The sequence below is a fragment of the Pongo pygmaeus genome, chromosome 7 (genome assembly GCF_028885625.2).
Source record: "Pongo pygmaeus isolate AG05252 chromosome 7, NHGRI_mPonPyg2-v2.0_pri, whole genome shotgun sequence".
NCBI lineage: Eukaryota > Metazoa > Chordata > Mammalia > Primates > Hominidae > Pongo > Pongo pygmaeus.
The window spans coordinates 125,235,175-125,260,579 of record NC_072380.2 but is presented as its reverse complement, the minus strand read 5'-3'; the positions used below and the strand labels follow the sequence as shown (position 1 = coordinate 125,260,579).

Below are 25,405 nucleotides of genomic sequence, written 5' to 3'. Positions count from 1 at the left end.
AACATTTTCCAGCACACCAGTGATCTTATATGTACAGCACACATATCTGCCAATTCTGCTTGCTGTTCATTGGAATTCTGTATTAACTCTCCCCTCAAAAGCACTCTCAAAGTGCCAATTTGTACAGACTGCTATATTAGGCCTCATAATACCCTTCATCCTCTTCCATTAAGGATAAGGAAAATAAAATGATTTGTAATAAGCTGCAGAACTTTAATGTAGAGTTGGAAGTTCAACTCTATTAAATAACAAAAAACCAAATGCCCCTGGAAAGTTGGTCCTTCGTTGTGCCCCTTCTCCTTCACTAAAACATACTAGCTCATATAATTGAGAATACATTATGCAGCTGTTTTAGAAACCTAAATAATTGAATGCAAACAAAAGTTCTCTACTCTATTTTATATTATCTTTGGAGAGAATATTAAAAGTTTTAGAATAGAGCCTTTTTTGATTGACCATTATAAAAATTGTTCTTTATATGCAAACGTGACATCTAATTCACCTTTTTAGAAAATGTATTTAATTTCGAAATCAACCTATAAAACAAATGAGCAAAAGTAAAAATGCTAGGATCCAAGAGGAGGAATAATTTGGAGATTTATATGATTATACATGTGTTCATGTGTAATTTCTGTCTTCACATTTTACTTTTATATTTACTTTTTGCTCTTGGATTGAGGTTAACACCTTAATTGCTAATTCATTAGATAATTGAGTTAGAATATGCCTTCTATTTATATATTTGTCATATCATTCACAACAGCAAGAGTTTTGAGTGTTGATAAGTAGTTTGTTATAATATGGTTCAACCTACTGGATTTAGGAAGAGTCTGTACACCATAACTAATTTCAGGCCCATATTTATTACAAAAAGTTTTGGCAATTAAAACATGGCAATGTTAAGTTTTAGTTTGTTCTGGTGTAAATAATCAGAAAATTGCACCCTCTTAACAAATTAGAGTCTCATCAAAGAATTTCATTAACATTATAAAAGCCATCAATACTTTCATGATATTAATCCTTAAGTCAACTTAATAATAATAATATACATTAAACAAAAAGAAAAGGGAGATTATGCTTAAAGAAACAAAAACACACTTAAAGGTCTTGATTTTAATTAGAATAGAAATATGAGCACTAAGAGTCTCAAATAAAAGTCCTATGGCTCTAGTCAGACCCAATTTAACTAGTCTGTACTGTGTATTTACTTTTGAACAAAAGGCATATTTTGTCTGTTTTGTTTTCTTATTTGTATGCTTGTATTCATGACTACTTTAAAAATAATTTATCTTTGGTTACACTGCTTTGTCCCTTTGTTGCCTTTATGTTTTCATATATTTGACTACATTTGAAGGATTTTATTTATGAGTTAAATAGCATTGACCTGATCATTACTATAAAACTCTTCTCTTTTTAAAGGCTTCCTAATTAACACTTGCCTTTCATGTTGATTAAGCAATTTTATGCATGCTTCCAAAGTTTCATAGTTGAATGATCCAGTTTCATTTTATTTTGATGATTATAGTGGAGCTTCAACAGTATTTGTTTTCTACCTTTTGACTCAACAGTGTTAAATAAATTGTAGTTAGCAGATTTTGGTACAGAATTATATTCATCCAGCTGAACTTAAAATAATTTTTCTTTCCTGAAAGTACTAGCTCTTTTATCATGCCCTTTCTTTAAATGATTATTTTTTTAAAAAATGTGTCTTACAAAAAGCTTCTTTTCATATATACATATATATATAAAAGTATGCTGCCTGGTGCAGTGGCTCATGCCTGTAATCCCAGCACTTTGGGAGGCCAAGGTGTGGAGATAGTTTCAGTCCAGGAGTTCAAGGCCAGCCTGGGCAGCATGGCAAAACCCCATCTCTATAAAAAATACAAAAATTAGCCAGGCTTGGTGGGGTATGCCTGTAGTGCAAGCTACTTGGGAGGCTGAGATGGGAGGGTCACCTGAACTGGGGGATGTTGGGGCTGCAGTGAGTCATAATCACACCATTGCACTCCAGCATGGGCGACAGACACCCTGTCAAAAAAAAGAGAGAAAATGAAAAAAAAAAAGTATGCTGTATGCTTCTAATCTAATATATAGACAATTTTGTGTTAATTTGTTTTTGATCTTCAGGTTAAGAATGATGTCTTACTATGTTATTTTTTTAATTTTAGTTACAGCACCTAACACAGGCTTAGAACTAAATAACTAAATGTTGAGTTATTTTGTTAGTTTTTACATTGTTATATATAGGAAAATTTTATACGTATAAAGTAATAGTTTCTACTATCATTAATTTTTGCTTTTCATTACTCCTGAAGATTTTTTAAAAATTAGGAAAGACTTTTTAAACAAATAAAAAACAAATTTCAACATCCAGTTTTTATTTCCCCAGTTACATTAATTACTTGTTCCATTTATATTCTCCCTTTATTTGGCTATTTTTGGCAAACTGAAAGTTCTTACAATGTATCCACACATAAATAGAGAAGTAGTTTTATCCAAGAAACAATTGCTTATATTTTATTTATATTTATATTTTTCATAGCAATTAAATTATATGTTGGTGAGAAGTTAAGGGGAACACAAGGAAAATATTATTTGGGGGTACCTTGATGATATTACCACAAATAAGATCCACTGGATCTAGTGGTTAAATGATTTGATTGTGAATGTGTAGCTCTAAACACAGAATTTATATACTGTGTAATATAGAATCATAAAATAAATGTATTCAGAAGCATACTTCTGAGAATATTGAACATTTCAAACTCACAGACATACAAGTTATATTTTGCCACAAGCAACGTTTTCTTACCTCTGAATTATCGCCAATGACTACTATTCTTAAGAAATGAAAAGTTGAATGTTATGTAATCAAACAAAAATCATGCACGCCTGAGCTACCAACCTCAACATTTGGTTTTGTTTTGTTGAAGACAGATAAATTCTTGCTTATAACTAAAACAGAAACTTATTTGCATGATAAATTAGATTCCTCCAGGGATTCAAGATATTCCCTTATAATATTAGGAAATTTGTGTGTACAGCCCTCTAGTATCCAAATACTCTCAAGAGTGAATGTACATTTTTTAAAAACTTGACAGAGTGTATAAAAAGAGAGAGACCAAGTAATGTTTGCTGTTAGGAATTCAATGACCATGTCGCCTTGAACTTAAGACTCTCAATTCCGCACTTTCTCTTATTTCTACCTTCTCTCTCCGCTGTAAAGAACAAGTAAACAAACTGTAGACGCCTAGAGGGTACACATGAGTCTATAGATTCCATCAATTACAAATGGAGCGTTGCAAGAAAGGCCTTGTCAGTGGAGACTTAGAATTTCTGTGCAGAAAATGTTTAGGGTAATGTGGTTAGAAGAGAACATCTAGGAGCCGTGGAAAAAAAATTGGCATAACCTTAACATTAAATTCTAATAAAGATACTTTGAAAGAAAGGTAAATTATTCACAGATTTTTATTTATAGATCATATTGAAACATCCTAAATAAATCATCAGATTAAAACCAACCATCTAGTATAAGAAAAAATATATTATTCAGATTAATATAATAAGAATAAAACATTCCATTGTGTACCACCTAAAAAATCATCTCTGAGGTGACATCAATGTAATTATGGAGGAACATTTATGCCATGGCAAGATCCCTAGATGTAGAATCTAACAACATAATTTTTACTCTAACACCAGGCCATGAGTAAGTAAGGCAATCTGAGCTAAGAGACCAGTAACTTCAAGCAGTATTCGCCACTTTTTCTTATTATTGTCCACCTAAGAAGCCCATGAAACTCCATGAAACAAAATAGTATGGAATAAAGTCTGTCAGGGAGAGTTGATCTTTGGGGAACCACAAATCATTGTAATACCTACAATATTATTGCTCCCAAGAACCGATTTTTACACCCTTGGGGGTCATAATGATTATGTTGAGAATGCATGCCTTACAGGAAAAGGAATGGTAATACGCATTGTTGGTAAACCCTGGACTTAATTACTACACACTTTTTAGGAAACTATCTAGAAATATATAAACATGTCCCATATTTCATATCCCACATTTCTAGAATCTCATATTTCTAGAGCTTTTTTACTGAAATACAAGTATGAAAAAACATGAGGTTACATGTAAAAGAGTGTTTATATCAACATTACTTGTAGTGGCAAAAACTTGAGTTCATTAATAGGGGAATGGTAGAGCAAGTTATGATGAAGTCACCATACATCTCTCAAACAGAAGAATCTATATTACTGACCTGAAGAGATGTCTATAATGATAAAAGAAAAACAAATTAGAGTGCAATAAGCAGTTATACTCTCAGAAAAATGAGAATGATGTGTGGGAGCTTATCAGTTTCATTTTTGTATATTTTTGCTTTATTAAATTAGTTTCTAAAAGCATTTAGACCTCCTTTAATTTAATATTTTAAAATTGTCAAATATGAAACAAGTTAAAGAGCATGGAAAAGTTACAATTGCACCAGACACAAATATATTTTATGTTAGTCATGTTGTTGGAAAAGTAAATGTTTGATCTCCTTGAGAAAGTTGCAGAGAAACAGCCGACTAACCAAGTAACCAACTTTAGAAACCAGTCTTTAGGTAGGTATTCTTAATTTTAAATTGTCTCCCAGAAAAAGCATTTTTAAAATAATAAGAACAGAAGCTATATCACCTGATTCAAGTATTACTTAAAGTACACTAAGCTTGGAATTTTAAAATTATACATGTGAATTCTAACTTCCTTAACCTTGTGTTCATAGATACCAATATATTTAGTTGCCATTAGGAAATGTGCTGATCTGATTTAGAAAAAGTACACTTTTCTCTTTTTCATAGATATAAATACATGCTCTGAATTATTATTGACACATTTACATTTTAATTATAAATATATTTTGCAGATTTATGATGGAAAAGATAAAACGACTCATCTACTAGGTGCTTTTACTGGTGCATCTATGCGCGGACTGACACTTAGTAGTACTTCAAATCAGCTCTGGCTAGAATTTAATTCCGATTCTGAAGGGACAGATGAAGGCTTTCAACTTGTGTATACCAGTAAGTATTTTAGAAGAGTAAAATGGTCAAACACTGGGGTGCTGCATGTATATTAAATAATTACATTGCACAAATTGAAATGATATCCAACATTTGATTATTAATTTACAGCTCCTTTCTACATATATAATTTTATTTGACCCTAACAACAGCCCAGTAAGTTACAGGTATTTTAGCTATTGCCATTTTACAGTTGAAACGACTCAGTTTGTTTTACAGAGGTTAAGTAATTTTTGACTTTGGGTTTATTTACTTAGGTATTTTTAAGTAGCAGGATTCTGCTCATCCAGTATTTAAGAAATACAATAAAACTTTTGTCAGATGGAAATCCAATGTTTGAACTCCCATCTTGAACTGCAAAGATGCAATGATTATTATTGGTCAGTTATAAATGATAACTAAAAGGCTTCAGGTCATTTCACACTAAAGATTAATTAAAGCTTTTAGTTTGTTCTGCTTTTGTGTTGACTTGTTTTATAACAAATACTTTCTCACAGATCTATTATCTCATTATATTAAAGTCAGCTATTTTGACTATTTAAATAAGTTAAAGTTCAAACACTAAGAACCAGGGGTAGGTGGGTTACATCAATTGTTATATGAATTAAATGGATGTGTTTTACTAGTACCATGATATAAGAAACAGACTAATTACACCAATGAAAAATAAATTCTATTCAAATAATATACTTCTTGATTTTCTACTCTGTTCAGGATTCGTTGCTAATAAAGTACAAGTAAAACAGGTGTTACTTCCTATGTATTTAATAAATTTACAATCTATCAGATCAAATTGATTCTTGGAAGGTCAGAGCACTCATTAATGTTGTATAGTAAAATAAGTAGCAATACTCAGAAATCTTTATTGCTAGAATGCTTGACAAAATCTACTGACTCCTATAAATTTTCTCAAGAAGTCAGATGGATGGAAATTATTACAGAAACTAAGAAGTTAAAAAGGTTACAGTATCAAAGATAATCATATGGGATCTTAAAGGGAATTTGAATCAAATTATAATTTGTGTAAAGAGTCTATCTTAATGGTATAAGAAATAGTAGACAAGAGAATACAATGACTCATTGTATGAAAACATTTTTGTCCATAATACTGAGAGATTATCTATTTATTTCAGTGCTTTTCTTTCTACCTATTAAAATTGTTACATCACTAACATTAACTAAACATAAATTAACAAAATGAATGCTGAATACGTATTTTTAAATTTTCAGAACTGTGTGTACAATGTGATTTCTTATGAGTCTTCCTAAGGAAAAATAATAGTCCAGACAAATTGTGTTTACAAGTATTGTTATGTGATGGACTAAAAGTAATGATATTGAGTACAATTGCACAAATATAAGTGGTGTGATCTGCTCGGATGGGCAAACTTTTTTTTTTTTAAATCTGCTGTCCTCTTTCTCTTTCTCTGTTTTCTAACAGGGTCACTGATGATTTTAAAGTAATATTGAAATGCATGACACAATGTTTACATAATGGTTTTTGTTCTGCATCATTTTGCATTTCTTTTATTTTCTTTCTTTCTTTTTCTTTTCTTTTTTTTTTTTTTTTTGAGACAGAGTTTCGGTCTTGTTGCCCAGGCCGAAGTGCAATGGCGCGATCTCTGCTCACTGCAACCTCTCCCTCCCAGGTTCAAGCAATTCTCCTGCTTCAGCCTCCCTAGTAGCTGGGATTACAGGCACCCACCACCATGCCTGGTGGTATAGGAAATCCTATACCACACTAGACAGGGAGAAAATATCCCATTCTCTTTTCTTTTTCCTTTTTTTTTTTTTTTTTTTTCAGTGCCTTGCTCTGTCGCCCAGGCTGGAACCTCTGTCTTCTGGGTTTGAGCAATTATCCTGCCTCAGCCTCTTAAGTAGCTGGGATTACAGGTGCCCACCACCATGCCTGGCTAATTTTTTATATTTTCAGTAGAGACAGGGTTTTGCCATGTTGGCCAGGCTGGTCTCGAACTCCTGACCTCCAATGATCCACCTGCCTCGGCCTTCCAAAATGCTGGGATTACAGGTGTGAGCCACCATGCCAGCCCCATTCGTTTTTCTAAAGCAAATTAAATCTGTTCAGTCTTTAGAGTTGTCAAGAAAAATCTCATGTAGTCTTTTTGGGGAAATATTCTTCTCCCAAATAAATTTCTCAGTCAACTCTAGTTTGCTCTGACAATTAAAGTGTGGACAGCTGTACTGTTGAATATAAAGCATGTGTGAGATACACTTAGATATTTATGACCTCTAGGGGATTTCACTGCTCTTCCATCCCTCAAACCTCCCAGAATCCAACTCCCTTATTGAGTCAGGCTAATCTTCCTCACTCTTCTCAAAACAATTACTGTCATTTACTCTTGCCTTTGAGAAATCTGAAACTCATCCCAAATAAATATCCAAATGAGACATAATGTCAGGTACTTTACTCAACACAAGTTACTTGTTAATTTCCCTATGAGGAGGAACCAATAAAGGCATACCTGTTCTTCTGAGAGAGTACAGGGAGTAGGGTGAGAGAAAATTACTACTTCCTTCTAGAGTTGAAAAACAGATCAGAAATTGAGATCACAATACAGTATCCTTCCTAAAACATCACTCTGTTCTCCATAATCCTATAACAGAATTCAGCAAAACCCAATGGGATATTCTGCCCAGATTCCTTCACCCTCTCAACACACATTTCAAGAATGATTTCTAAATCTGGTATATTTTACTCTCTCTAAAGGCTAAGTTATAGAGATATCATTTCTACTTGGTCACCTGGCATATCTTCCCTTTTACTCTTCTATTGAAATTTACTAATTTATTTATTATTGAAATTATTAATCTGGTCATAGGCTTAAATTTTGTCTTTTCCCAGTGGAATATTATATATTGAGAATATAGAGAACAATTAATAAGAGAAAGTTCCTGCCCATAAGAAACTAACTTTTTAGTGGGGCAAGACATAAAAGAAAGTTATGAACAAAAGGTAAGAGAACTACATTTGGAAGTAATTTAAAACAGGGCAATGAGATAGATAGTAAAGATGAGACCACTTTAGCTAATTTGTTCAGACTCCATCTTAGAGGAGATGTTATCTGAGTTGATACCTGAGTGATAAGAAAGAATAACCACATATAGGCAAAGGATTCTAGGCAGAGGGAGTAGCAAGTGCAAAGGCCTAAAAGAAGTCTGAGCTTGAGTTCTATGCCTGTAGCTAAATGAGCAAGGAGAATGAGACAAAATGAGAGATAAAGTTGGAAACTGGCAGTAGCAAATAACCGGGGTTCATCATCTCATGCCAAGGGAATCAAGGTCAAAGACACAAGAAGTGGGTTTAGGAGCAGAGGTTTAATAGCCAAAAGAAAGAGCAAAGAGAACAGCTGTCTTTCTTGTGAGAGAGAGGGGTTCCCAAATGGGACTTCCAGCCCACAGCAGAGTACACCAGATTTTATAGACAGGCTTATGAGGTGGTGTCTGATTTTCATAGGTCCCAAAGATTAGTTGAACCAGGTATGACATTTACATAACACACCAGAAGCTGGCTGCCCCACCCTAATCTTATTTTGCAAATGGGGTCTTTGCCTGGCCTGCACCATGTTGCTTTCTCCTTACTGTATGCATGGCTGGCAAAGTGAAGAGAAGATGGAGCCACCATTTTGAACATGCCTAGTCCCAAATAGCCTTTTTCTATTGGCACAACTGCCAGCATTCACCCATGTAAGTGTCCAGCTTGCTTGTCTATGTTTGCAGCTTGATTTTATAAGCTGCTCTTTGTTAGAAAAGAAAATGATTTGGTGGCCGCTTTTCATTAAAAGGAAAAACTTACCAAGAACTCCCATACTCTCACTATCTGCCTAAATAATTTCTTAACTCCTATATCATCAGGGGTGAGGTGGAGTATAGCATGGGTTTGTATTTTATTTAAAAGGCACATAGAGACTTTGGTCATTATCATAATGTTCAATATAAGAATTAAAATAATAACAGCTAACATTTATCTACCACCTATCAGATGCAAGGTATAACCCAAAGAGGAAGATAATATTATTATTCCCAGGGAGAAAATGAGGAAATAAAAAGCATAGCAAAATTACCTTGCTCACCCAAGGTCACAGAGCTAACAAGTACAGACATGGAAATTGAAATGAGAGTCTTTGCCTCTAGAATCCATGTCTCTAACCACTATGCTATACTAGCCCTGAACTCAAGATTTGAGTTTTTCAAGTTTTATAGATTTCAAGTTTTATATATTTATATGAATTTCAAGTTTTATAGATTTAATGTTATTTTTAAAACTGTCCATGTAAATGTAAAAAAAAAAAAAAAAAGAGAGAGAAATAATGTTAGTGCAATTCTTCCCAAAGAAACGTTTGTCATTTTATTCTTGAGAATCTGAATTTTTTAAATTTTTGTTACATTTACTGTCGGGGAAAGACTTATTCCTGCTATCATTCATATTGTTCATGAAGTCTCTAAACCCTATTTGTTGAAGATTATTTAATTACAGATTCTTTTAGCCCTATTTACTTGTAGTTATCCTACTTTTATTTTGTAAAAAGGAATTGAGTATTTTTAACAGCCATCTATTACAGAGCCAAATTGCACCTTATTGATGGATTATACTGTTGTCTTATCAAAAGCTGACCTGCTAAATATGCATGTTGCCCAGCCATTAGTCAGCACTTTGGGCTCAGATGTTTTGTTGTTATCTCCTCTGCACATTTAATTTACAAAAAATCCCACTGGAGAAATGTTCATTATCCCAAGAGAAAACTGTAAATATATTTGGATGTTCTCAGCCTTCCAGTTTTGTTGCTTGAAATCATCTAATAATCTACATGGAGCATGGCCATTTCAAATTTTATATTCAAATTAAAGATGGGCATTAACTAATTTGTGATGCTTTTTCTTGCCTACTAGCCTTGTGAATATATAATAAATTAGTCTTTAATTTAGTTACTGGTTTGTTGTTGGCAATGTAAATTGTAAAAAATTATCAGATGACTTATTAACTCTACCTTTATTCTTACTATATAACTCATTTAATGCAAATGCAAGTAGAAAATAAGTAAATTACAAGGGAGCAGCAAAGCCACTCCATGTGGTTCTATGTCCTATAAACCAGTTAGCAGATACATTTGACATTTCTTACATTTTTAAAATATCAAAATAAACTGCATGATAAGGGAGGTATTGATCAATACTGCATGATATAGTCCAAAGTATTCTAACTGAAATACTAAAGAAAAATTTCTTAATTGTCATTTACATAGACAATATTAAATTTCTTCATACTAGAATAATAAAAGTATCATTATTTTCATAACCTTCGCATCATAGAAGTTTAGTAAATTTAAACTTACATATCTAAGGACCTACTAATTTACACGTTACATACAATTAATTTCTGGCAAGTTGAAGACCTAAATGTAAATATCAAAACTTTAAAATGTTTAGAAAATAAAAGTGTGGCTTAGAAAAGCTGTGTCTTTAAGGTAGAAGATTTCTGAAATAAGATACACAAGCAAAAATTCATCAATAATCAGCAGCATTTCTGACCTTCTAAGGAGTCCTTGAAGTGTAGAAACCAAAAATCTGGCAACTACATTTTTCAGATTCTCTTGCCAACAAATATCTCTGCTTAGATTCTGCCAATTAAAGGCAGATCTGTGAGAGCTGAAAGGTGAGATCGATGGAGAAGCCATTATTTTCCACCAGCAGCTACAGGCAGGAGTGTGGTGCTGGCAGGTGGTTGTATGTGGCAGCAGCTTCCCTGAACTGCTGAATTTCCTGAAAGCCAGCAGTGGTCTTCTGACTTTCACACTCTTTGCATTTCCAAAATCACCGAGGCCTCAAATTTCTTGCTTTGAATCTTAGCTACACACAGTACATAAGAGGCTTCTGTTTTTCTGACCAAGTCCCGGAAAAAAAGAAAGGAACAGAAAGGAGAGGAGAGGAGAGGAGAGGGAAGGGGAGGAGAGGGGAGGGGAGAAGGAAGGGGAGAAGGAAGGGAAGAAGGAAGGGAGGGAAGAAGGAAAGGAAGAAGGAAAGGAAAGGGCCAAAAAAACCTCCCTATAGAAAGGGACACGGTAAACAGAAGTGAAACATTTTAAAAGGAGGTATTTATATAATGGAAAACATGCACTCTCTAGAAAAAAAAAATCCTACAAGTCAATAAGAAAAAAAAATAATAATCTAAAAGAAAAACATGGGCCAAAACCAATTTCACAGTAGAGGGAAGTTCAGCAAAATAAAAAAAAATGCTTAACTTGATAGGTATTAAGAAATGAAAAGTTCTTTTTTAGTTTATAAGTGTGATGATTAGGTTTTCACACTCGTGTGAGATGTGCCTTCCTCAAACCTTGTTACAATGTCTGCACATTACCCATCAGACATGAAAAGAAAAAAGAAATGAAAATGGAAACCCAAATAAGATGCTATGACACCCTCACAGAGTAAATAAAAATTATAAAGCTGTACAACACCAAGTACTGATGACAATTTGCAGAAATTGAAACTTATAAACTTTGGGGAGTGTAAATTGGTAGTCACCTAGAAGATTAATTTGACAATATCTAATAAAATTCAATTTCTGGATATATTTAGATTACACCAACTATACATTTAGGCCAAATGCCCAATGCTGATTGGTTTTGACCAAGTTAATATTCAGTCAAAGATAAACATCACCAACCTAGAATGTGGTACAAATATATGATGTACAAGATACAAACTTAGCATGTTTAGTATTACTTACTAGATTATGTCTAACAGATTAAAATTTAGGAAAGTCTGTCAGTAACGTATTTTCTAGTAAGAACTTTATATGTAGGACTGAAAGCATCCGCCATTAAAAAAAAAAAAAAAAAAGATCTTTTTATCTTAACTCCTGAAAGCAATTGGAAATGCATAGTAATAATTTCCACAAGCTGTTTTTGCTTAAATTCTTAATTTCCATAAACTAAAAACTAGAAGGGATTGTCTTCTTAAAGCATTCTTCTAAAGTTGTAGCTTCAAAGTTTGATTTTTTGAGAACACATGGACACAGGAAGGGGAACATCACACTCTGGGGACTGTTGTGGGGTGGGGGGAGGGGGGAGTGATAGCATTAGGAGATATACCTAATGCTAAATGACGAGTTAATGGGTGCAGCACACCAGCATGGCACATGTATACATATGTAACTAACCTGCACATTGTGCACATGTACCCTAAAACTTAAAGTATAATAATAATAAAATAAAATAAAAAATTGAAAAAAATCAAACTTTGATTTTTTTATAGTTTGATTAGTGAGAAATACATGGTGTATCAAATTTGTTTTTATTAGTTGTATTAATGAGAAAAAAAGTATAACTCTTCTTCATTTTCTTTTTTTTATTCCCTTTATATTTTTTATTATATCTCAATCACAGAGGTTTATCGCAGCTATTGTTTGTTATCTTGAAGTATTTCCTGTTCATGAATTTTGAGGTGGCAAAGTTGACATTCTGCTTTATAGTTAAATTCCAGAGTATTTACTGGTCAATGAAGATATGTCAGTTTTATGTGCCAACAGTAAAAACTTCCAAATTGCTAATAAAAGAAATAGATTGTTAAAAAGGAAATTGGGAATGTATGTTAGCTAAATACATTAGAGAATTATGCTTGCCATATATATTAATAAAAGTTGATATAATGAAGTTGATATAAAAGTTGATATAAATGAAGAGGTCTTCATGTAAATATAAAGAATTTTAAAATAGGATGTTTTCTTGCAAGACTCATGGACAAAATGGAATTTAATCACCAAATATTAAATATAGTTCCCCAAAATTATTCTGCCTAATATTATGAATTAAGTTCACCAACAATTCTATAGAGATTAAAATTATTGCATAATAATATAATATTCATTTGTCTCCTTGCATTATATCAACTTTTATTAATATATATGGTTTTGGCAAGCATATTTCTCTAATGTATTTAGATAACATACTTTCCCAATTTCCTTTTTAACAATCTATTTCTTTTTTTATTTAGCAATTGGGAAGTTTTTACTATTGGCACATAAAACTAACATATCTTCATTGACCATTAAATACTCTGGAATTTAACTTATAAAGTATATATTTATATTTTAACTGAATTAAAAAAATAAAGCAAGTAAGAGTTTTTAAGTTCCATAAAATATATTTTATTACATTTAAAAATGAATTTTCACATGTCACTTTTATTTTTAAGTGATGTAAATTATTTGTATTACTGGTAGTGTTTTGCTAGTGAGGTATGACATTACCCTATGTGAACACATAGTTATTCATAAACAAATTGAGAGAAATTATGTTGAGGTCAAAATTTTGCTATTTATCTTTCAGTAAGCCAAGACAGAAGTTAAGTAATGGATTAGGAGATTTTGGTTGAATCTTGAGGACAAAATGAACTTTACGTCTTTAAATAGTGCGTGCCCTATAAAAACACGTGTACATGTGCAAAAGGAAACGTAGAAGTATAGCATTTTCATAGCAGTAAAAAATTGGCAACAATATAAATGCTGCAAAATCAATTAGTTTGGGAATATGTTACCAATGGAATACCACAGAGTAGTTAAAATGAATACAGTGTGTGTGTGTGTGTGTGTGTGAGTGTGTGCGCGTGCGCATGCATGGGTATATAATTATAAAGATAAAACACAATACCAGGCAATAAATGAAGCCACAGAATTTTTAAAACCATTATATAATTTATAAAATGTATGCACACTTGCAAAACACTATATATTGCTCATCGATGTATAGATATGTAATAGAAATATATGTGCAAGAATAATAAACTGAATTAGAATATTTGCTAGCTCTTGGGGAAAAAACAGAAAGAGACTGGGGAGGAATACAAAAGAATCTTTAACTTGTTTTGTAATAATAATATTAATGTGAAGATGAATTAATATGAATGATAATCTGAATATTAATCTGAATTAACATTGATATGAGTCTGACACAACTATGATACAAAACTAGAATCTGATAGAGCTAGTGGATGAATTTGTTGTTATCCTTTATATTTTTTTGTAGATTTCAAATAATAACTTACAAATAAATTAGGTATCTTTGGAGAAATATGCTACATGGTGGCAGGAAAGGAATGAAATCTCAGTTTAAGGTATTCAGAAAATCAAAAAGATCTAGGTAATGGGGATTATCAGTTCATTTTTGTTCTAGAAATTTTCATTTCATCAGCGTATAAAATTTCACAAGCAGTGTTGAATATAGCATATACGGTTTTTCATACACATCTTTATTTGTCAGTTTCAAGTATTTGAGCTTTTCAGTGAAAAGACTAGCAGCTGAACGTTTCCATAAAGATAAGACATTTCTGCATATTTATGAATAAGCAACAATAATTCCACCAATTTGGACAAAATTATGTTGTGCTTTGTAGCTTATATACTATTGTCCATGTGCATTTTCAGCTACAATGCAAAATATTATAAATTATCTTAATTTACAAAGAATATATCCATTTTACCTCATCACCAGCAATTCCCAACCACATTTACAGAAAATTCAAATTAAGGAAGGATGAATTTGGCAATAAACCTTGAAAACAGAGCTTGATTTCCATTTTTATTTTGAGAAATGATATATGGTAAAACTCAAAATACATTGCATCTTGAATGATAAACTGAATATTATATCTGCTAGAAGAAATGCAAACTTGTAAATTTTGAGCAAAGACATTTTAAATGTAGTATTAAGTATGCAGATCCATGCAAAGTAATATGTTCTGAAATTTTAAAGTTACTACTTCTGCTGTTTCTTCTGTGTTTGAGAGACTGACCTGGTTGACTATTTTTTCATTATATTTCATTATATATGTCATGATTTGAGTTAATGACTGCTAACCTCTTATGGCTATGTCTCTGAAGCTGTTTGCATGTTCACCCAGATGTGGTCATAAATTGAGACCTTCAGGAAATTCTTGAAACTGTTTTTAAAAATGGTCTCTCAAATTTCAGTTTCTTATCAGCATTACTTTATTTTTCAGTTGTCTCCTAGAAATAATTGTGTCTAAGAATCCACAATCAATTATGAACATTATTGAGCATTACTGAGCATCTAGCCTGTGCCAGGATTTGTGCTAGATAGGTATTGTGAGAAAGAGGGAGGGGAAAAAAGGAAAGAATTTCAGTTATACAAAAACAAGGAAAAGAAACAATCATTGCAAATGAATTCAAATATAGAAATAATTCTACGATTTAACAGAGGAGGAAGTGATTAAGACCCCTTAATAGAGACTAGGAAAGACTCCTGATGTTCTCTGAGAGGTAATGTTTATCTCAACTCACAGAAATAATAGGATAAACTTAGTACTTAGAACTATACAAGTTCTTGTGACTTTATGTATGTTGTGACAATCTAGAAAGTCAATGATACAAATTAGTGATTTGACACAAGTGAGCTAATATACACTTTTTTGCTTTCTAATTCAAATCTAGATTAATTTGGTCAAGAATCTATGCCTATAAAAGTGATGTAGATCTCTTTTTGATCACCATATAATTTAGGACACAAGTAAAAGTTTTTTCTCCAGCATTTTTGTCTTAAGTGATTTTCCTCATTCATAAAACTATCTAGAATATTCTTAAAGGTTTTCTATCCTCAGAAGCTGTAACTGATATAAGTTTTCACCTAATTGTCCTTCGTGTATTTATTACGTCATTTACCCTACATTTTTATATTTTGCAAAATATTAAAAACAGAAGAAACTATATAGCTAGGGCAGCTAGGATTTCGATTTGTTCATATCAGGTTTGGTTTATCTTTTGAAGTGTCCTTTTCCAGCTCCTTCAGAATCTTAATTGTGTTGTGTTAAGACTGTTGGGGTTTTTAGCATTCACCTTTATTAATTTTACTTTGAATATGCAAATGAGGTATTCAGGATGAAGATAGATTCTTACTAAGTAATATAATGATGATGATGATGTCTGTGTCAGCTCTCCTTTCACCCAGTCCTTACTCCTGGGGCAACACGACGAATACCTAATGAAAAAGTCTTCTACAGAAGTGGCCAGGGGCTTCATAGACAAAGGAAGAAAAACAAATGAGCTTGTTCTGCTGCTTTCTCCCTCTACTCTCCTGGAAAGTGGGAGAAAAACCTATTCTCCTTGGAGATTGGATGGAAAGGATCATGCGTTCTTACTCTAACCTTTTGTAATGTAAATATATCTATCTAAGGGACATATTAATCTCCCATATCTCCAACTTTTATAACCTAGAGATTTCTGTAAATTTCTGGGCCTGGTTCTTCATTGAAATGTAAACATAAGCCTCCTCACAGTTACGTAAATTTCTCTGGAGTTTTCTCACTATTCATATGGTTGTATATTAACTTCTCAAGTGTTGCTCTTAGCCCAGGATCTCAGTTTTTAGCAAATTGATTCAGAAAGCCCGAACCCTGTAGAAACACAAAAATATTATCTCTACATCTCAGAATGACAACATGTGGGAAGCCTCTATTTTTTTTCCTGTGAGAATTTCTAAGAACTGTGCTTTTTCTGGAGGAAAGTAGAATATAAAAATTTAGAGTTCATCAAGCTGATTAGTATATTACCTTGATAAAGTATAGTTTAAATATGAGAGTATTCACTTTCTTCTAAGAGTATACAACTAAAGCAGTCTAGTTATATTTGCAATTGACATATTTGTCACTTGGCTAGTTATTATTTCACATATTTTGTCTTAATTTTAAAATTTTGATGATATGATCTTAATAATTATGTTGATCAGTAATGCAAAACCCAATTCTCTGCTCACAACCCTTCTGACACCATATATGTATGTTTCTTCCTCACACTAATCAATTATCCAACTCTCAGGTGTAGGGATAGAAAGATGCGATACCTTTTGTCACCCTCATACGTGTCATGCTGATATTCCTATAACAAAAGATAAGTTAACAAGAGAAAAGAGAAAAGCATAATAGATTTATTGAATCATGGTTTTATATGACATGGGAGCCTTCAGAAATAAAGACCCAAAGAACCAGTAAAAACTGTCTGTTTTTATGCTGCGGTTCAGTGATGAATGGGCAGCTACATAGAAATGTAATTGGACATAAAAGATATAATCTATAAGTAATAGATTGAGAAGGGGAAACCCAGCAAGCCTGTTTGTTCAAATTCTTCTTGACCTCTTTATGGAGCTTTCCTTTCCAGGGTATGGGGCAGGACCCCTATAGAATGAGGATTTTCAAGGGAGAAGGAAGAAAATGACCTTTCTAGGTTCTGTGGCTCGCTTTGGGGGAGAGGTTTTCTAGTTTTTATGATGCACCTTGGGGAAGAATAATTCTGGCTTGTGTGACTAGCTTTGGGAGAGAGAAAGGAGCAAGGGACAGAAGGGCAGCAGAAGGTCAGAGAGACCTTGCTTCTGAGGCCTTCTAATCGCTTTTCATTCAAACCACTCAGCATGCCAAAGTGCCATACTTTGGGGTATATTGTTCTGCGTGCCAACACTTGAAACCAACTTGATGTCTTGTAATTCAATTCAATTCTAACACTACTTGCAATTAATATAGACCCCACAGTTTAGGGGCTCAATCCCACAAGAATGCCCACACTTCAGATGCCAATTGAAAATCTAGGCCTCTAGTATTTCTGACTGACGAGCTATAAATTGGGGTTTCCCATAACTTCCTCCTTGAGTTTGATAATTTGCTAGAATGCTCACAAAACTCAGGGAAACATTTACTTACCTTTATTGGTTTATTATAAAGGATACAAACGAAGAGCTACCAAAGGAAGAGGTACATAGCTGAGGTCCAGAAAGGTCCCAAGTGCAGGATCTTCTGTCTCCGTGGAGTGGGGATTTGGGGTATATCACCCTTCTAGCACGTGGAGGTGTTCATGAATCTGAAAACTCTCAGAACCCCTCTGTCTAAGATTATTATGGAGATTTGATTACATAGGCATAATTGCTTAAATCATTGCTCCTCAGTAATTGACTCAGCCTTCAGTCCTTCTCCCCTCCATGGAGATGTATGTATATGACCCAGCCATGGGGACGGCACTGAAAGTTCCAACCCAACCTTCTAATCATTGGTTGGTTTCTCTGGCGATCAGCCCCCATCCTTCAGGAAGAACTTCATTATAGAAACTTAGGTATGGATGGCTTATTATAAATAACAAAAACTGTACTCTCACCCTTATCACTCAAGAAATTCCAAGACTTAGGAGCTCTGTGCCAGGAATCAGGGACAAAGAACAAATATATACTTCTTGTTATATCACGGTATCACTCAGAATCTACTATTAATTCTAAATCACTTGAAGCAGACAGGAAGCTTAATACCACAAGCCATGGTAATTATATAGACCATGGGGTATCATTGATAAACTTCAAAAACATAACACATTTTAATTTTAAATAAAAAAAAGGTCTGTATGGTTGTTGTATGATATGAAAATTAATTATGGTAAGGGTAATATGACTAGGAATAAGTAATCATCAAAAATAAAAAAGGAAAGGAATGATTTGTATAGATTTAAATCCTCCTACTAAATTTTGCCTTTAATCAATTTATATTTTTCTCCCAGGTTTTGAACTCTCACACTGTGAAGATCCTGGCATTCCACAATTTGGATACAAGATCAGTGACCAAGGCCACTTTGCTGGTAGCACCATCATTTATGGATGCAATCCAGGCTACACTCTCCATGGAAGTAGCCTTCTCAAGTGCATGACAGGAGAGAGAAGGGCATGGGACTATCCTCTGCCTTCCTGTATTGGTAGGATACTGTCATAGATTTTCACTGAATATTTCTGTGAAAACTTTATCAAATTCTTTGCATTTTTAAGAAATTCTTTCTGTCCTCATAGAACTAACACTTTATATCAAGAAATTAATGAACTCATAGCTTGAATTTCTCAAAAGAAAATTAATGGAAAATGAGAAGGTCCTTTTCATAACTTTATTCATTATTCACCCCATAATCTTATAGTTTGTGGGGGACAACATGGTCTCTTTGAAGTCATTTTATTTCTGCTACCTCTACATAAAATGGAACTCATTACTAAAATGTTAAGACTTTTAATTGTACACATTTATTGAATTGCATTGGCCAGATTTTTTTAATTTACAAAATTATTACCTATTGTGGAATCAAGGTGGATTAGAGAAAACAGTAACCTATTCTCTTTTCTCATGCATGTTACAGCATAACACTCAATTTCAATAGGAAAAGAAATGTGAGAGTGACATAAGATATATTGCCTTCGTGAAGCTAGAGAATGATCATTTTCTGTCTTCTTTGCATAGCTGGGGTACCATTTTATTCCTACCATCTTGTAGATTAGTTAATGCATAGATGGGTAGGTGGGGGTGGGAAGGTAGATAGACAAATATTGACAGGTGCGGATAGAGATCTCTCTTTTTTTTTTTTTAGTTTCTGCTCCAAAGACCAAGTAGGTGTCAGATTGGAATACTAGGACAACAAAGGAAAACAACTTTGTAGCAAAACACTAACTCTCCAGCAGGGAACATATATGCAGTGATTGTTCAGCCTTTCTTTTTTTGATGGCATTTATAGAGGCAGAAATCCATTCTGTGTCAGGCCTATATGGATAAAATTGACTCAAACCTTTTATTTTTAGAAGGTGTATTGAGGTATAATTGATATACAAAAAACTGCACATATTTAATGTGCAATTTGACTTACCTTTTAAGACCTGAGCCTTTTGACAAAAGTAGAATATTTCTGTCATTTTTTTATGTGGTCAGCATAGGAATTGCCATAAAACTTGCTAGAATACAAATAGAAAATATGAAATTCTAGTTATTATAGGCCTTGCAACTAATTGCGTAGTGGTTTTGATGCTATGAGACCTCTGTTGGTTTATTAAAACATTGATTCATGCAGAAAGCAAACATGTTTTTATCTAACTAAAATGCAATCACAGTTCTTACTTTTCAGACGGCATCTGAATTTTGGAGAGATTGTGAGGGTGATACCTAAAATAATAATCAAATTAAATTGCCAAAAGCTGGAATATGATCAATAATCAGCCCATTGGCATTGGTTATGAGAAAAATGTACCACTGATTAATTCTCTCTGATGTGGTTATGAAATATGTTCAGAAAAGCTTTAAGAGTTTAATAGCACAATACCACAAATGTATAAATATTGACTTGCCATGCTGTTTTTAAAATTAAAACCACAAACAAATACGTTAAAAGCATATATATTTTTATGTGTGTTGAAACAAGCTGAAGATATTCTCTACTTTTTGGAAAGGTTTTATACAAATGGAAGGATATTTAGTCTGAGATCAGAAGGTTTTAATTATGTTTGCAGCAAATCAATGCATTTTATGTTTATAAGTACTCAAAATCAAAACATGTTGACTTGATATTGCACAAGATTTCACGGGTAGGGTAATCTTTTTTATTAAAATTCTAATGATGGATGATCAAATAAATTTAGCAGCTATAAACAGTTGGACACATGGTGAGTGATACTGAATAATTTGATGATAACAAGATGAAATTCTATTTTAGATGGTGTTCTCTACTCGCAATGATTAATAGCTTTAACACTTGGCCTATGATTATAATATCCTGTGCTCATTAACCTTAAATATCTACTACAGCTATGTTTTAGCCTCAGTCAAATAAGGAAACTTTTCTTAATTATTTTGATTATTTGTAGGTAATTATGTTTCTGAATCTTATTCGTTGATGAAACAAAAATTAGTTTTTGAGGCACCATAGCTGGAAGGATTTAACCTGTATCTCTTCTTTAAACACTATATTTCATTTTATTCTGCAAACATGAGTTTTATACAGAATATGAACTCCAGTACTACGGCATATGACATGGGCTCATTTGAGGTCAAAAATGCCAGGTAATATTTTATAACAAAGAAATATGGGGAGAAACAGCTATGTTTAAGTTCAAGATGCAATATAGTGCAAAATTCTCCAATTGACTATAAATTCATCAAGAAGAATAAGTATCAACTCTGTTCTCAAATTAAATGTATTCCCCAAATAGTGATAAATCATAAATGATGAAAAATGAATTAATACGATTATGTTTACAGATTGTCCAACAGAATTCTTGTTAGGAAAAAAATGAAAAACCATAAATGTGATAACATCTTAAATACTAATATCTTTTTAATTTAAAAATCTCCCGAGTGTGTTATTGTAAATTAGATTAAATTAATGTTTCAATAAAAGGTAATATTCCCTTAGCCCTCCATGGGTATAGCAGTCAGGGTTCTCCAGAGAAACAGCACCAATAGGATATCTCTCTTTCTCTCTGTCTCTCTCTTCTCTTTTTTCTCTCTCTCTGTGTCTTCCCTATCCATCTATCTATCTATAGAGCTTTATTTAATTTAAGGAACTGAATCATGCAGTGGTGGGGGCTGATAAGTCCAAAGTCCATAGGGCATGTTAATAGCTTAGAAACTGAGGCAGGAGTGGCTGAAATTTAGAGAAAGAATTCCTTTTTTTTCCCACCAGGAAACTTAGTTGTGCTCTTAAGGTCTTCGAATTTATTGGATGAGGCCTACAAGTCAACGGAGTGTAGATGTTATCCATACCTATAAAATAGTTAATTAAATAACTGGCACTAATAGCCCAGCCAAGTTGACACATAAAACTATCCATCACAGTTTGGTGCAATATAGTATCTAAAATTTTTGAAACAAGTTAACATATATGCAGCCTACAAATTTGAGCCATTAGATTCTAGTGTTATCAGGTCTCTTCCAAATGCTAAAACTATCCTGCTTTGACCTTCTTTGGTCTAATAATAATAATAATCAAAAATAAAAAGTTTAATTCAGTTATTTAATCTAAGATAATAGGAAAGTTGTCAGAATCAAAATGGAGTCACTTGTCTTAAAAATTCTGACAAACAGAGCTGGGAAAGCCATAAGGGGAGGGTACTCATGCACAAGTGCCTGATAACAAGAACTATCACAAAAGACAGTGTTTTCCTTGTTTATAGGGTTTAAAGATGTAGAGCAATATGCTAACTAAAATACTTAGTTTCTCTCTTTTCCAGTACAGAGACTCTTTCTAGGTTGTTCACTGATGTAAAATCACTCCAGTTATCACAACAGTATTAAATAGTATTAAAATGGAGAAGGAATCCCCTAAAATATAAAATTTTAATTATATTGCATGACAATACTTACATTCTTAGTTTGATAATTTTTATAAAAATTAGAGACCACATTAAATCAAAACCTAACTAGATTTTACTGAAGTAAGGAATCTAATAAAAAATGCCATTTTGACTTTTGGGAGAGTACAAGGGAAAGGGTTTAAAATGATTTAAAGGGAAAATAAAAGGACAATGAAATTTAGAAGGCCTGACGGACTGCAGTAAAGATTAGTTTTTCTCAAAGGTGGGGTAGCAAGATGATGAATTATTCAGCCTGCAATTTGTTAGCAGTGAGCAACTTGCCATCTGTTTCCCTTTTAAAATTATCGTTATTTAACAACACATCTTAAAATGTTTGGAATCCTAACTCAGAGGTTTTGAGTGTGTCTTGTTTTAAGTCTTTAAGTAGGTTTCGGTTTTATTGTCTTTTTTGTGCTCTAACATGAGACTGTATTATTTGATTGTATTATATATTCTTGCTTCAATTGATACTTTAAAAGTTTATACAAATGTATACTTTAAAGAAACAAGGAAATCAGTATTCTTTTGTCTACTCATGAGACATTTGTAGATTGTTTTGAAAAGATTGGCATTAAATTGTGGCTTAAATTTTTATTATTTTTTATCAGCTGAATGTGGAGGTCGTTTTAAAGGAGAATCATCAGGAAGAATCTTATCTCCTGGCTATCCTTTTCCATATGACAATAACCTGCGTTGCACGTGGATGATTGAGGTAGATCCTGGAAATATTGTCAGGTAAATGAATTTCATTTTCTCAACATTACTAGGGAATCTGAAGTACCTAACCAACCCCTATATAAAATTAATATCCATTTATTTCTTTTTTTTTTTGTTTTTGTTTTTCTTGAGGCAGAGTCTTGCTCTGTCATCCAGACCGGAAGGCAGGGCACGATCTCGGCTCACTGCAACCTCCTCCTCCTGGGCTCAAATGATCTTCCCACCTCAGCCTCCCCAGTAGGTGGGAATACAGGCATGTGCTACCAGGCTAGGCTAATTTTTAAATATTTTGTAGAAACTAGGTCTCACTATGTTGACCAGGCTGGTCTCAAAATGTTGGGCTCAAGCAATTCTCCTGCCTCCCAAAGTGCTGGGATTACAGGTGTGAGCCACTACACCTGGCCCATTGACTGATATACAGAGTTTTGCAGATTATTACCCTAGTGCATCCTCATTAACAATTAGGAGAAATACGAATAGAAGGGAACTGAATACCATTTCCTGTTGTCCTTGTCCCTAAACACATTTGTGAAACACTTGCTCTCTGCCCACGTAATCATGTTAGATTTCCCTTTTCCGCAGAGTTCTTCACATTGTTACTACCCCTTAGATAAGTACAGAGTCATTAGCTCAAATCAACACCAGTCTGACTTTCAAAGCTGTCACAGGCTCTCAGTCCCAGCCTTACTATATGGCTTTGGCTAGAATCATCCTTGACATATGAGCTACTTGGTGTGTTTTCAATAACAAACAATAACTTTAAAACTTAAGAATGACTACTTATATAAAGTAGTAATATAAATTCCATTTATATACAATGGAATATCAGACAGGCTTCTAGGTGGTATACTACTATGCATTGATGGATGCAGTATGAGTTGGTACATTACTTTTGCAAGGCAATGTGCAAACTCAAAATAGGCTACACTATATCATCCCCAGTTTATTTTTCTTTAGTCTAAGTCATGCATTGTTTTATATAAATATTAGAATTATTAAACTTGAAAGTAATAAATTCACCAGATTTCTGTAATTTCTAAAAATTAAACATTATTTGATATTAAATTGCAACTCAAATTTAAAGCTGTAACGATTCATGTATCAAACATAAATGTATTGTACGTAGAGTTGAGCATGTCGATATAATTAGATTTCTAAATTTTGCACCAAGCACAAAAAGCACCCGATTCTAATTTTGTCTAGGTTAAACATAAAACAGAATAGATTTAACATGAAACGTGGCAAAAGCGTGTACTGTAGAGTCAGAAAACTTGAGTTCAGTTTTTGACCATGCCACTCTTTGGGCAATTATTTCATTTATCTAAACTCCATTTGCCATATTTGTAAAATTGAGATAAAAATTATTCCTATTTCATTGGGTCATTATAACAATTAAACAAATAAAATATATGTAACACATTTTGCACAGTGCCTAGCACGTAGAAGATTATCTATAAATGTCCCCTGCTGTTGCCCCAGTTAAATCCATGAACACGGGAAAGAATGTGCACCTGAAGCTTCTACAATTTGCAAAGGTGATGTAATAGTGTATTTAATAATATTCTAAAGAAACAAATTATACGTCTCAAGAAAAATATATTAAGAATACATGCTGTTTATGTAATTCATTTTTAACACATAGTAAAAAAGAAATATCTAGTAAAAGGCACAGTGCACATTTGTTCTATTTTTTATTTAAAATTGAATCCTTGTTTAAAATAATCAGAGAAATATGGTTCTTCCACAGCTTGCAGTTTCTTGCTTTTGATACGGAAGCATCACATGATATACTCCGAGTTTGGGATGGTCCACCAGAAAATGAGATGCTTTTAAAGGAAATTAGTGGATCTCTTATTCCTGAAGGAATTCATAGCACCCTCAATATAGTAACCATCCAGTTTGACACGGATTTTTATATTAGCAAATCTGGATTTGCAATTCAGTTTTCAAGTAAGTTTTTTCAAAAAATTTCTTCAATGCAAAATAGGAAGGTGATGTAAATAGTCACGTTAACTTTACCGTTCAAAATTTTAATTTTAAAATTTTAATGATTTTAAATATTCGTGTTTCTAGTCTTCCTATATTTCTGCAGCAAAGGTAAAATATACATGGGAAAAAGGCAATACAATTAACTTTGAATATTAATTGTTGAGACTTCTCTCCACCTGTAAAATCATTTATTCTTAAAGTAAAAGTGGTGTTAAATTACTCAGCTAAAAAAAATTACATCACAAAAGTTTATAATCTGGAAGTAGTTTAAAAGTGGAAGTTTTAAAATATGAAGTTTTGCAGATGAGGAAGGAAATGACTACTTGCTATTACAAAAAATACAACCCTACATTTTTACTTTTTTAAAAAATTATTTAAATATCTTAATTATGTATTCACAGACATCTTTGACAAAGTATTTCAGACGGCTTTTAAATTAAAGATTTTCTATAACAATAATATGACAA

General features: G+C 32.9%; 1 protein-coding gene and 1 non-coding gene across 2 annotated transcripts in view; both read left to right on the top strand.

Moving 5' to 3' along the window:
- The window catches only part of CSMD3 (CUB and Sushi multiple domains 3), a 1,221,229-nt gene that overhangs the window by 850,998 nt on the left and 344,826 nt on the right, over window positions 1-25,405 (top strand). The window contains exons 24-27 of the mRNA XM_054498903.2: window positions 4,914-5,070; window positions 18,632-18,823; window positions 22,841-22,967; window positions 24,697-24,899. Coding sequence (XP_054354878.2) covers window positions 4,914-5,070; window positions 18,632-18,823; window positions 22,841-22,967; window positions 24,697-24,899 — 679 coding nt within the window. The remainder of the gene's footprint in view (window positions 1-4,913; window positions 5,071-18,631; window positions 18,824-22,840; window positions 22,968-24,696; window positions 24,900-25,405) is intronic.
- LOC129043336 (small nucleolar RNA U13) lies at window positions 11,352-11,453 on the top strand. Its single transcript, XR_008504426.1, has one exon. It is a non-coding gene; the product is annotated as a small nucleolar RNA U13 (small nucleolar RNA).